General features: G+C 42.7%; 1 protein-coding gene across 2 annotated transcripts in view; it reads right to left on the bottom strand.

The window, feature by feature from the left end:
- LOC119173953 (suppressor of lurcher protein 1) overlaps nt 1–12,711 on the bottom strand; it is a 376,626-nt gene that overhangs the window by 223,811 nt on the left and 140,104 nt on the right. For both annotated transcript variants that reach the window (XM_075895055.1, XM_075895053.1), the window contains exons 3-8: nt 9,386–9,470; nt 8,545–8,725; nt 6,484–6,701; nt 4,879–5,089; nt 3,813–4,042; nt 2,060–2,101 (exon numbers count right to left, since the gene is read on the bottom strand). In XM_075895055.1, coding sequence (XP_075751170.1) covers nt 2,060–2,101; nt 3,813–4,042; nt 4,879–5,089; nt 6,484–6,701; nt 8,545–8,725; nt 9,386–9,470 — 967 coding nt within the window. The remainder of the gene's footprint in view (nt 1–2,059; nt 2,102–3,812; nt 4,043–4,878; nt 5,090–6,483; nt 6,702–8,544; nt 8,726–9,385; nt 9,471–12,711) is intronic.

The following is a 12,711-nucleotide window of genomic DNA, read 5'->3' as shown; positions in this document are numbered from 1 at the left end:
ACACGTGAACGCTGGTCGAAACCAGAGCAATCGATCGCTCCATCTATCTTCGACGGATGGCGCTGCCTTCGTAAATGCACGATCCTAAGCTTGTTATTTCGTTCAAGCAAGAATGAAACGAAACGGCTGACATCGCACAGGTTGTACTGAGCGATAAAATTCTGTTGAATCGGAGCAATCAGCGCATTATGGAATGTCAAAACAAAAAAAAAGTTGCTGGAGAAACAGACGAGTTCAAGAAGGGATAAGAACTGTTCTATCATTGTTGGTTGTGTTCATGGTCACTTTTCCAAACAGTTCATATTCACACCGACTAACACGCTACTTCCAGTGGTAAACAAAAAATACTTGAGCGCATGAGTCATTAGCATCAATTGCGCAAAACTCTGACAGCATAATAATAATAATAATAATAATAATAATAATAATAATAATAATAATAATAATAATAATAATAATAATAATAATAATAATAATAATAATAATAATAATATAATAATAATAATAATAAATACAAAACTATGTAAAACAGTTGTGCGAGTTGATACTTAATAATGGCAAACTCCGCAACACATACACGGACAAGAAATGGACACCATTGACTTTGCAAACACAAACATTCCTTCAAGAGATAGGCAAAAACTAAAGCTGGGATTCATTGGAGCCTTCTATTGTTGAAATACGGGAAATAATTGTGTGAATCTTGAGTCTATCTCGATGTCAGACAAGCAATTCGCTCTCTTGCTGAGCACGAGTAGAACTCTCCGCAGAAATATGTGACGCCAGCCTCAACATTGATAGAAGCTGTTGATGTGTTTTTGTTTACGTGACAGATTTGTTTAACCGGTATGTGTCTTACTTTTTCGCAGCTATTCGAGTCCACCGCTGCAGTGTTCTTCTGTGTTAATGAAGATAGAGTTGTGTTTCTTCGTTCACAGTTTGTAGCGCATCCTCTTACGTCGCGTCCCGATGTCGGCGCCTTCGGCATCACTAAGAAACAAAATAGAAACTGTGGTCGGGCGGCGCGGGAACAACAACAACAAAAAAAAATCAACTCGAGCCATGCGCCTTTTTTCCCCTTTTCCTTTTTGCGTCACCGTGCGAACCTGCTCGCGTTTTCGGGAAACAAACATTTCCTAACCAGATGTTGTAGCTCTCGGTTCCTCCTGCACGCAGGCTCTAAGAGTTGAACAGTTGCGAGCTTGCGCGCGTGTTCTACATTCGTACTTCTGTCCGCTTGTGTGTAGCGCAGCCAATCATGAAAATTATGCCACTTTAAAAGAGTGTCTGTCGCGATCGGAATGCGCCGTGTAACACGGGACGTTGCGATTGACTAAAATGCTGGCCATCGCTCGCCCGCTCATAGTACTTCCGATCCATCAAGAACTAAATTTTAGAGTGTAACTGCCCGATAACGCAGACAAGGCTCATGTGAAACAAGCGCCTGTTGTGAAAAAGTCAGAAACTTCCACCATGAAGTCACTGCCAAATTCCGGGACAATCTAAATAAAATTCTGAACCAGCAGTCGTCAGCAAGCTCAACACGAACGCTCTGCCGCATGTCCTGAACCCATTTGGTTGACGCAAGCACCGTGTAGCTTGGGTTTTGTTGCTGAGATGTCACCCATTCGTGCCGACGTACTATCCGAGCATACCGAGGTATTATCTCGGCAACAGCAGTCAATGTAGACCAGGTATCGCGTCGGAGTGTTATTGTTAGGCTTGCTGACGACTGTACAAATATTGTTTCGCAGCACAATTAAATATAACAGCAGTTGTAAAAGCAACCAGTACGCTCATCCAGTCGTTAGCCTCGTGTTCGTGCTCATTAATGTTCCACACAACTTTTCAAAACTTACAAGAGAACTAAGCCATGGTGAGTTTTGACTTTCCCAAGCCTCCGTTACCCTTGACTGTGCCGTTTAACCAAACACGTAACCAGAGGAAATGCACCGCACGGCTTTGAGCTCTTCCTTTGAAGTCAGCGCCTCTTTGATCCATGCAGGAACGCTAGCGGCAGCTGTAAGAAAAGTATAAAAAACCAAGCATGCGTTCTGACCTTGTTTGTTGAAGGCGCCACCGTCCGAGGTCTTCTGTGGCTCTGAAAAAAGACAATAAATAATCCAGGTGAACGAGAAACATTGCTAAATTTTTACCACAGGCGGGTATTCATTGACCCCTAATGAAGCAATGTTCATTACATCAAAATTACATCGAGATCCAACGCGATGTAGGTACATGAATGAATCAAACGCTGAGTGCGCCTTCAATAAGCAATATGTTAGAAACTGACAGACCATGGTTCCAAAAAAGTGCAGGGGACTGAAAGGAATATTTTATAAAGAGCTGTGGATCATGGTATAGGGGAGTAACGGTAATGTGAATGTGAAGATGTGTACGAAAAGATCATTTACCACCGCCATGGACCGGTCCTGCGACCTTCAAATAGTACGTCCGATGTTCTATGGCTGAGTTACGATGGCGATCATTCCTCCACCCACACAAACGTGGAAGCGTCAGTAAGTTATGACATACGCACGGTCTGAAATACGTAACTCTTGGCTGGCGTGAGGAGTATGAATACGATGTACTACATGACTGTGACTTGGAGAATATCGATGACAGGTGCGCGTAAAAATGAAGACGTATGAAGAAGTTGCTAAGCTTTTTGTACCCAGTGTCGCAGTGATGAAATGTTGTGGCACATACACCGATGCTTGACACACTAACTTTAAATGGCACTAAAGTGAAACAATAAATTCGTTTATACATAAAATTATACTCTGAAAATTCTCTAGCTCTTAATTTCACCACCATGCAGTGATTCACCGATGAGGCAATCAATTTCAAAAGTTTCGCTTCCCACCAGAAACTCCAATGGTGAAACCACGGAATTCAAGTTTGCTGTTTTTTTTTTCGCACATTTCTCGAATGGACTGAACGAAATTTTCTGAAACTTCGTATGTTTAGTCTCTCGCTCCCTAAGAAGACAATGTATTTCCTTTTTTTACCCCTTCGGAACTATGTGAGCCCTAGCAGAAGTCATCTTAATCTATGACTTCACGGCAGCTGTCGTGGACACGTAAAGGTGGCGTCGACACCCGCGTTTTCTTTTTGCGCGTTTTTTCCTTACCAAGGGTCTTCTAGCAGCAAGAGTGGTGCATTGAATGTCGCAGAAAAGCAATGTAGTAATACGAAAAAAATTGCGTTTAGTGTCCCTTTAACCATTCAACCACGCCAGAACATGGTAATACCATAGGACGCCGTGGTTAACTTCCAATGTTTCATTTATATTTGTAATCGTTTCTAAATGAGCATGTTGAAACGACGACTATTAAAGTGACTGTTCAACTAGGGAAATATGGCGAATGGATGGGAAAAGAAAAAGAACAGGAGAGGAAGAAAAGTCCGGGATGGTAATTAGTTTCCGAAAACTTGTGGGCTGACCTACACTGGGGAAAAGAATACAGGAGTTTAAAAGCTAGTGGTAGAGAGAAAAGAGATAGGGGGAAGAGAAAGAATGGGAGCACACACGCACAGTCTCACACTCCTCACTTTAACAATATCGGTATTGGTCTATAAAACGTGGTGTGTCTGTTATTTTTAGAAATATTAGCAGTGGCTTCGACACTTTTTTTTATTGCAAAGTACATAACATGCTTTAAGAGGTTCTTGAGCTTCTGTCATAATTAAAATCAACTTCGAGATAAAAGTATTTCTGGGCAAAATCGACTTAATAGCTAGGTGGTATTCTTCAATCGAGTGCTATGAAGCGTCTACGGCGATCCTACTTCGAAAATGTCTCAACTCACCGATAGAGACTAGCTGGTCGAGCGTGCCGTTGTAAGGCGTCTCGGAGAAGGTGTACTTGGCCATGAAGCCTCGACCCGGGAAGTGACTCTGTGCGCTGAAGGTGATGTACAGGTCGGGTCCCGTGGACATCATCTCGACCCAGACGTTGCGGTTGCACAGTTGCCCGATGACGGGAGCACTGCCGTCTCGGCCATCGTGAACCAGGATGACGTCAGGACTGTTGAAGCAGCTGCGTACATTTAAAACACACGATCCAGAAGAAAGGCCCTTTAGATTCGTTCTCGAGCATATACGCACGTTCGTGCTCACGTACAGTCAAGTTCAAAGAACATACAGCAACAAAGGGATGTACATTACCACTGCCTCGGCAGGAAGCTTCGTATTTCACTTTGTGGTCTGTTCTAAGATAAACTAACAACAAATACTATGCAAGCCGACAAAATACAGTTATAAATTGCAGCAAAATTTGAAGTTTTGTCGAGGAGAGTGGTCTACTTTTGACGACCGTGACGACCGTGAGTTTTGACGACCGTGAGTCAAACGTGAGTACACAATATTGTTTGTATAGGATGACTGTGTTACGAACAAAAGTAGGACAGTTCATCTGAAGCGAAACAGATAACACGAACAAAATGCAGAGATAATCAGGGCGTGTGTCCAAAATAGCAACACCAGAGCCTCGTTAAATGATAACCGAGTAAGTAATCCTCCCTGCTAGTCAACGATATTCCTGAACCTTTACGTGTTCCAGTGTCACTTGTAAGCAGACTAGTCACCAATGTAAGTCCTCTATTATCTCCAAGTTACTGAAACATCGTTTAAAATAAACATGGTTAAAATAAATTAGAGAGATAATCCTCCTAGCTGCCCTATTTTTTAGCAAACGAATGAGCGTATCTCCTCGTTCCTCTATGGATTGTTACTTCAAAGGGTTCTGAAACGTATAAATTACACGCTAGAGCTGGCGTCAAGCTCAGTTTTTCAGATCTTTCTACATCTTTCTTTCTGATAGATTGCTGAGAGAGAATTAATGGTACGCTGACACGGTGCAAGTAGAGAACGCACCTGAAGTCTCCGTGCTGCAGGCGCACTTGCTCGAAGAGCACCTTGACCCTCTCGTTTTCTCGTCCCAGGAAGCTGTAGGCGCACTTGATGTCCCGCGGGTACGAGCTCGGGTACTGGGGCGAGAAGAAGCGGCCCGAGCTGCGGTTGCCGCTGTCCATGATGAAACTGCACCGGCTGTCGGGAACGGACACACCATCGGTCTCGAACTGGCCTGTGGTGAAGGGCAAGCTAATTAGGAATGTGCAGTGGCAAAGCATATTATGGTGAATTTCAATATTTTAGGCTAAATAAAAGACATTCAGCAAATGTCGGCATGCATTTTTTTTATTTTGTCTAAACCATCTATGCCTAAACTTTTCTGAATTTAGATTGTCTGATTCTTATCTTATACTGTTGAAAAACATTTCACCAATGCATCATTGTTGAAAGCAGTACTGCTAAGTGTTATTTGTACGTGTTTTTGTTTTTCGGTAATTTCTCACGCTGACGCCGTTGAGTAATGTCGCCACCTGGCAGTATGTTAAGACGTTGACAAAATATCGGTTCTCCTATTTGAACCACCCCAAACAGGACGGACGCGTAGACATCAAGCTTTGAAGGAACTAACCGTGGATTTCACAGTAACCATGCATTATTACACTTTATAAAGGGTACTTTAAGAAAGCAGTGGTAGATATATAAAAGACGTGTTTTGAAAGCTCACAAAGTGTGTGGCCGTGGTGCGGTGTATAGCATGCCCCGTTGCTGTTGTTCGACTCCTGGGACGGAACGTTTTTCTTTGTCTTCTGATGTGAAATTTTAGACGTCATTTCCGTGACAGAAGTATGTTCCCGACACATTGGCGGATTTAACTGTGGCGTGTACAGTGGCTAATGGTTCACGAGTGCGTGTCACGCGAGTCGAAAAGGGCGTGACAACGTTCGCGGTATGAGATTCACGTTATTGGTGTTATGGTCAGCCACATATAGTCTTCAAACTTCTTTAACTTATCCTACTAATTTCGGTATAAACCAAGTTAAGTAGGCGATCCCGAGAGCACCCAGGTAGAAAGATAGATAGATAGATAGATAGATAGATAGATAGATAGATAGATAGATAGATAGATAGATAGATAGATAGATAGATAGATAGATAGATAGATAGATAGATAGATAGAAAGATAGATAGATAGATAGATAGATAGATAGATAGATAGATAGATAGATAGATAGATAGATAGATAGATAGATAGATAGATAGATAGATAGATAGATAGATAGATAGATAGATAGATAGATAGATAGATAGATAGATAGATAGATAGATAGATAGATAGATAGTAAATACAAATGATCATAGTGCGTGCAGTTAATTCCATAAAAATGCTTCGCATTTAAAAACTGTAAACAATATTTAATGGCAATTGATGTTAGAGACAGAATGAAATGAGCGAAAAGCAGGGTGGTAAACCAGCACTGTAGCATCCGGGTTAGTACCCTGCACTAAGGGAAGTGGGAATGGGAAAGAAAGATCGGAGTGAAAACGTACACAAAAGTAGACGCAAAATGGTAGCGTTTGAATTACGTTTAGCTTGTGTACTTCACCAACGTCCTTGGGTTCACTTACGTTTGCTAAGGAACCGGTAGGTTCCCCTGAAGCCCGAGTTGTTTCCCTGGCGCCAGTCAGAGTGGAACTCGAAGATGAGTGCATGCCCGGAGGAGTAGTGGGTTTGCTCGATGTCGTTGATCTTGCCGCACAGGATTGAGTTGTACGGGCTGCGATTGTTCACCGCTTCTTCTTTGTCGAGGTGCAGAAACAGCTTCACGTAGTCACCGTACACACACCTGGACGAAACGAAATCGGTGGTCACCATTTACTAAGAATAATGATTTTTAGAAAAGGGCCACCGAAGGGCAGGCTAGATGAAGTATCAAAAGTACCATTGTAGCACTCTGTTGGTCTAGTTAAACTAGTTAAATGTCCTGTATCACTAGAAGATTCTGCGCTAAAGATCAAGGCCATTTCAACCAAGGGGTCCCAGGCCTGCAGGAAGTGCAGAACTGGGCCGACTATTTTTTAGATGCGGAAGCATCTTATACTCGCGCCTTGTAGTGTGCCGTCCGCACCGCTTCTCGAACATTCGACAGCTGACGCGCGCGCATGCGCCGTCGCGCCGTCGCCCACCATCTGTGCCGCGCGCGCTTCTCCTTCGAGAACATTCGACAGCTGACAGCGCATGCGCCGTCGCGCCGTCGCCATCTGTGCCGCGCGCGCGCTTCTCCTTCGAGAACATTCGACAGCTGACAGCGCATGCGCCGTCGCGCTGTATATATACTCAAGGTCGGCGCTCGCTCGCTCAGTTGCCGCTCGTCGGTTGGTTTGTACGGCGCTTCGACGTCCAAGGTCGCGGTGAAATGAATTCCAACGAATCCAAAAACACAATGATCGACGTCCCTTCGACCAGCGCCGCCCTTTCGCATACGTGTGTACGTGTTCACTCATTTAACACCCCCTCCTACAACCACGTTAACCAATTTAGCCATCGACCAAAGTCGCAATTTAACACCCCATTTCACAACCACGTTAACCAATGTAGCCATCGACCCAAGTAAGTCGCACTTTAACACCCCGCTAACCAATTATATGCTCCGCATTCTCCTCAGTGTTCTCCGAGGGAAGCTGCGGGCAATTTTTTTTATTTGCCCCCTTTTCGTCTCTTGTTTTTTTTCAGTTTTTTTTTTGCTGTGTTTCTTCCCCATTTTTTTCTGTTGACTTCAACTATTCTATTTCTATATTTTTCCTTATTTTTGTCAAGTATAATGGCAGCAATATTTGACAGCGTTTTGCAACATAATGTCAATAGCTCTTGTAGAATAAATATTCGCTCTCTTTTTTTAAATGGCTTCTAAGGTGAACCATAAAAAAATTTTCGGCCATTACGTTCAATAACGAGACTGTAAATTTCTTGCGCATTTTATAGCAGTGGTTCTCAACCATAAAAAGCTTCAGGGACCACTTGTGAGCCGACCTCAAGAAATGGGGGACACCACATAGGCCGGTGTGTGGGGTGTGAGGTGAGCAGAGCTCACACGTTTATCATACCAGGCAAATAATGAAAGTCTCTGCTAAGTCAAATCAAAGCTGTTTTACAGCAGATTTAGCGCTGGTGCATGTGAACAAACTAAGTCACGTGTGAACAACAGAAACACTATCAAAACGCCGTTAACCAGAACAAACAAAAGTAAAGACCACAATACCATAGAAACGCTGACATTTAACCCCCTGTCAATGAAAGCATATGAGAGAACAAAACGTTAACAAGAACAAAATAAGATGCGGTTAACCAGAAAAAAATAGGAGGCCATGGTCCATGATCTTATGCACACTGCTACGCCTCATCGTCAGCAGTCACTTCGTGGAAATGCGCAAATGTTGGGATGTCTCAGAAAACGGCTCTTCTGTTTTGCCTACGCACATTCTTGTTCTTTCGATACGAGCGCCATTCGCAGCAAGCGAGTTCGTACACGCGAGAGCTTTGCAGCCCTCAGGAACGCTTTGGCAGACCCCCGTGTAGTCCGCAGACCGCTATTGGAGAACCACTGCCAAAGAGGAACATAAGGGACACTCTGAACAACAACAACAACAACAACAACAACAACAACAACAACAACAACAACAATCACTCACTCGAGGTTGCTCCGCTGTACGTCGAACTCCTCGAATGAGATGCGCACAATCTGGTCGGCGTTTCCGATGAAACGAAAGAGTATGCACTCGATATTCTCCTCGTACGGCACCGGGTAATTCGGAGATGTGAAGACGCCGTACTCTTTGCCGTACATGTCGTCGAACGTCACGCACCGGCAGTCTGGGAAGGTTTCAAAACAAAGAAGACACGACACCCTCCACTATCGCACAATGAAATCAAGCGTATGACATAAAGCTATAGTCTTGTAGGGAACGCTCCCAGTGAAAAGTAAAGGAAGACGCCGAGTAAATACATAAAGAAACATTTCACAATAAAAGACGTTTCGGCTAGTGTATGGGGACCTTGTATAAAGACTATAAACAAGGACGTCGTCTGAGAGCTGAAACGTCCTTGATATTAAAGTTAATTTTGTGTGTTTGGTCGACTCACGTGCTATCATTATTGTAGGAGAAATTGAATAAAGAAGCACCCTCGTTGGAAATTAAATGAGGTTGCTCGCTCTAAATTATTGCTTCTGCAACGTCTTTCCTATTCACTATACTTTGATCAAGAGATCCCTGGTGCTTTATTTTTCCACACTTGCTTAACTTCACTCTACTTACTTTACTTTTGCCTGCGACAGTTACTTTTATTTTCCAATACGTGGCAGAAGAAGTATTACGATGTCTGTTGGTAATTAAGTCTTGTTTTAATAGTTAGCAACTTATTGGACATCTTTTCTCCCCGTTTATGTAATCTCACATTTCTTGAATTATGGAAGAAAACGTCTCAAACCATTCAGAATACTTTTTGAGTGCAACGAAATTCGAGTGTACTTACGAGCACTGAGGCCTGCGACGGGAGAAACTTGGGCCGAATGGTGCCACAACAGCAGTAACAGCTGGAGCAGCTCTCCCCATAGCACCTGAAGGGAAACACCTTTACTGTCATTTATATTTGGCGCCATATTAGGCCTATGACGCATATAACAATGCACTGAGAGCCAGTCATACATGCTCTAAATATTACGCCTGCGGTAAAATGCAGCAAGGTGCCCGCCGCATTTTTGATGGAGGCGAAAATGTTTGAGAACCGTGTGCCTAGATTTAGGTGCTCGCGAAAGAACCACAGGTGTTCAAAATTTCCAGAGTCCTCTGCTACGGCGTCTCATAATCATATGACAGTTTTGGGACTTTAATCTCCGGAATTATTATTGTTAGAATACAGCAAGGATATTCGTTTAGCTCAATGTATGTACACAAAAACGGTAATACAATATTTTATGTCACGAAGAAAGGCAAAGGCTAATTTTCCGGACGCTAACATTCGGTATGCATGCATACATGCGTGCGTGCGTGCGTGTGTGTATGTATGTATGTATGTATGTATGTATGTATGTATGTATGTATGTATGTATGTATGTATGTATGTATGTATGTATGTACGTATGTACGTATGTATGTATGTATGTATGTATGTATGTATGTATGTATGTATGTATGTATGTATGTATGTATGTATGTATGTATGTATGTATGTATGTATGTATGTATGTATGTATGTATGTACGTACGTACGTACGTACGTATGTACGTATGTATGTATGTATGTATGTATGTATGTATGTATGTATGTATGTATGTATGTATGTATGTATGTATGTATGTATGTATGTATGTATGTATGTATGTATGTATGTATGTATGTAATCTTAATACTTCAAGAACACGCAGTCACATAGACATTTAAATACTGTGCCTAATTCTTAAAAAGAAACGGTTTTAGTGAATTCGAAAGCAGCATTTGTTTACCTGGAAACTGTGCCTGAACTCTGCATCATAACTTGCACTCATCAATCGAATATCCTTCAATTTTGTTCGTGTCAGACACTCGTTTACACAAAGAAAGATGTAAGAGTGATAATATCAGAGGTAAACAGATGAAACCTAGAAGCAAAAGATTAACGATCAGACTCTACTCTGTCAACTTTCCGTAGTAACTAATAAAAGAATCACATATGGTTATAAACTGTGCTTAACGGACATTTTTCATCGCCGTTCATGACAAAGCAGTGTCACAAAAGAGTTGTAGTAATTTCAACACCTTGTTGTATCATATTAAATAAATCTAGCTTCAAAGTGAGCTTTCTTTATTTGATGAAGTACAATAATTCTGGTTTAATTGTTTATTAAATAGAAGCAAATTATATTTGAGATATTTTTACACCACTTGAGGGAGTATATGCTAGCCGACATGGTAAGCTAAATCATAAGCACTTTCCACAAATTATTAGCAGGTGTTTAGAGAGCAATAAAAGTTTTCTTTTGCTTACTTCGGGAACACAGCGATAAGGTTAACGCTTTAAAGGAGGCAAATCAGCTATTGAAATTGTCTTGCCCCCCCCCCCCTCCCCAAAAAAAACTGGTATAGTTATGTAAAGTTGGCTGTGTTGCATAAACACTAATGCCACAAAGGAGCACGCTTTAAAGCCATGTCCACAAGGCCAGGTTTGTTTGGTTGTTTTTTTGTTTATAGCTTTAAACTTTGTATGTATCACTGTTTGTTACTCCAAAGGTAGAAGAGAAAAAAATAATGCAATATATACCGTCGCCTGGAAATAAATTTATCAGTGCACCACAACATGAAATCGTACCAAATAGTTTTAACAGCCACTTTATCTACGGAGCACCAAAGTATACAGCATATACGCGTACTCTCCTGGGCTTTGCGCCGGGACATTAAAATAACGGCGTCAACAGACGAGCAACGAGTTGGGCGGTCGAAAAAGAACGTAAACGAAAAAAATAAAGTGTGACGAGGCAATCAGGAATGTCGCGCCTCTTCGATTTAATTTGCTTCGCGCCGGGCAAACACGGAGACGACGGGGGCCGTCTCTCGTTGAAAGGGCCAAACACCGCGGGTCAAACTGAAAAGGCGGCGGATGGAGGAGAGCACGCAATGCGCCAGAGAAATAGAGAGAGTAAATGAGAAAGGGTGTGGATGAATGAATGACACGAGAGAAAGGAGAAAAGCACTGAAGATGGAAAACCAATCTCATAAAAAAAAACATAGTTTTGCTTTTGAAAGGCGTCAATAGATGGCGCTTACTTCAAAACTCGAGCTCTTGCATCGAGATGGCGCCACGGAGCTAGGCAGAGTAAGGAGGAGCACAAGCTAGACGGATATGAGATTTTCTCGGATGTACCAGTAGATGGCAGCACTTCACATGGTTCCCCAAAAAGATGCGATGCACGAAGCGCTTTTTCAGATTTAGAAAGTTTATTTTTTTATTACTTACGAACTTTCGCGTACTGTCACGCAGCCGCAGCGAGTATATAGAGAATTTTCAACCATTTCCAAGCGCCAAAAAATGTTCTTGGAACTTGGAACAATAGGAAGGCTACGCTGAGTCACAGCCAATATACGAAAGATGAAGGGAGGGGGGGGGAGGGCGAAAGGCATGGAGTTTAATCTCATGACTGTTTGCTCTGCAAGTCCATGCTGGAAGGAAGAAATGAAGATATTACAAGAAAAAAAAAGAAGGGGGAAGAAAGAATGCTCAGGTATCTTCATGTGTGGGCCTAACCATTGCACGCCCACGAATAAACACTAGTGATCTATGAGAATAGTTTCAAGAACTGTCACACAACGGAAAAAAATAGAGAGAAGTCAACCCTCTTCTAAGCTCCGATAGTAGGTGATATGTGTTTTTTTTTTAGGGTTTGAAAGCATAGCCATGGCGCCTATTTTTTCATGTATCTCAGTATGTTACGGATTCCCGAGAACTTTTTTTCTTCTTGGCAGTGCATTTGTTACAGTAGCCCAGAACTGCTGGTTATATTGACGCAAGGTAGGCTGGCAACTATAGTAGCCAGCATCTGAAGAGGACAACGAAGTAGATCTGTGTGCGCGTGCTCTGGCGTTCGTGTTTTCTGGCCCTTGGGTTGCGAAAGTAAACGCCCTATTTTGTACCTGCGTGCCTGTGTCTTTGTGACATTTTCTGGTGGAGATGCTGGGTACGGTAGATGATATGGTCCCCTGAGAGCACCCCTGACGCAAGTCCATCGAGTATCTCAGCCGAGCTTACCCCTGTGCACGTACGTTCCAGCCGTCGTCTCCAGGGACTCGAGCCACAGCACGGTTTGCTGCCTGAACGTCAGAGGGCT

The sequence above is a fragment of the Rhipicephalus microplus genome, chromosome 5 (genome assembly GCF_043290135.1).
Source record: "Rhipicephalus microplus isolate Deutch F79 chromosome 5, USDA_Rmic, whole genome shotgun sequence".
Lineage (NCBI taxonomy): Eukaryota > Metazoa > Arthropoda > Arachnida > Ixodida > Ixodidae > Rhipicephalus > Rhipicephalus microplus.
Note: the sequence above shows the minus strand (reverse complement) of the source record. Positions and strands in the feature narration are given on the sequence as shown.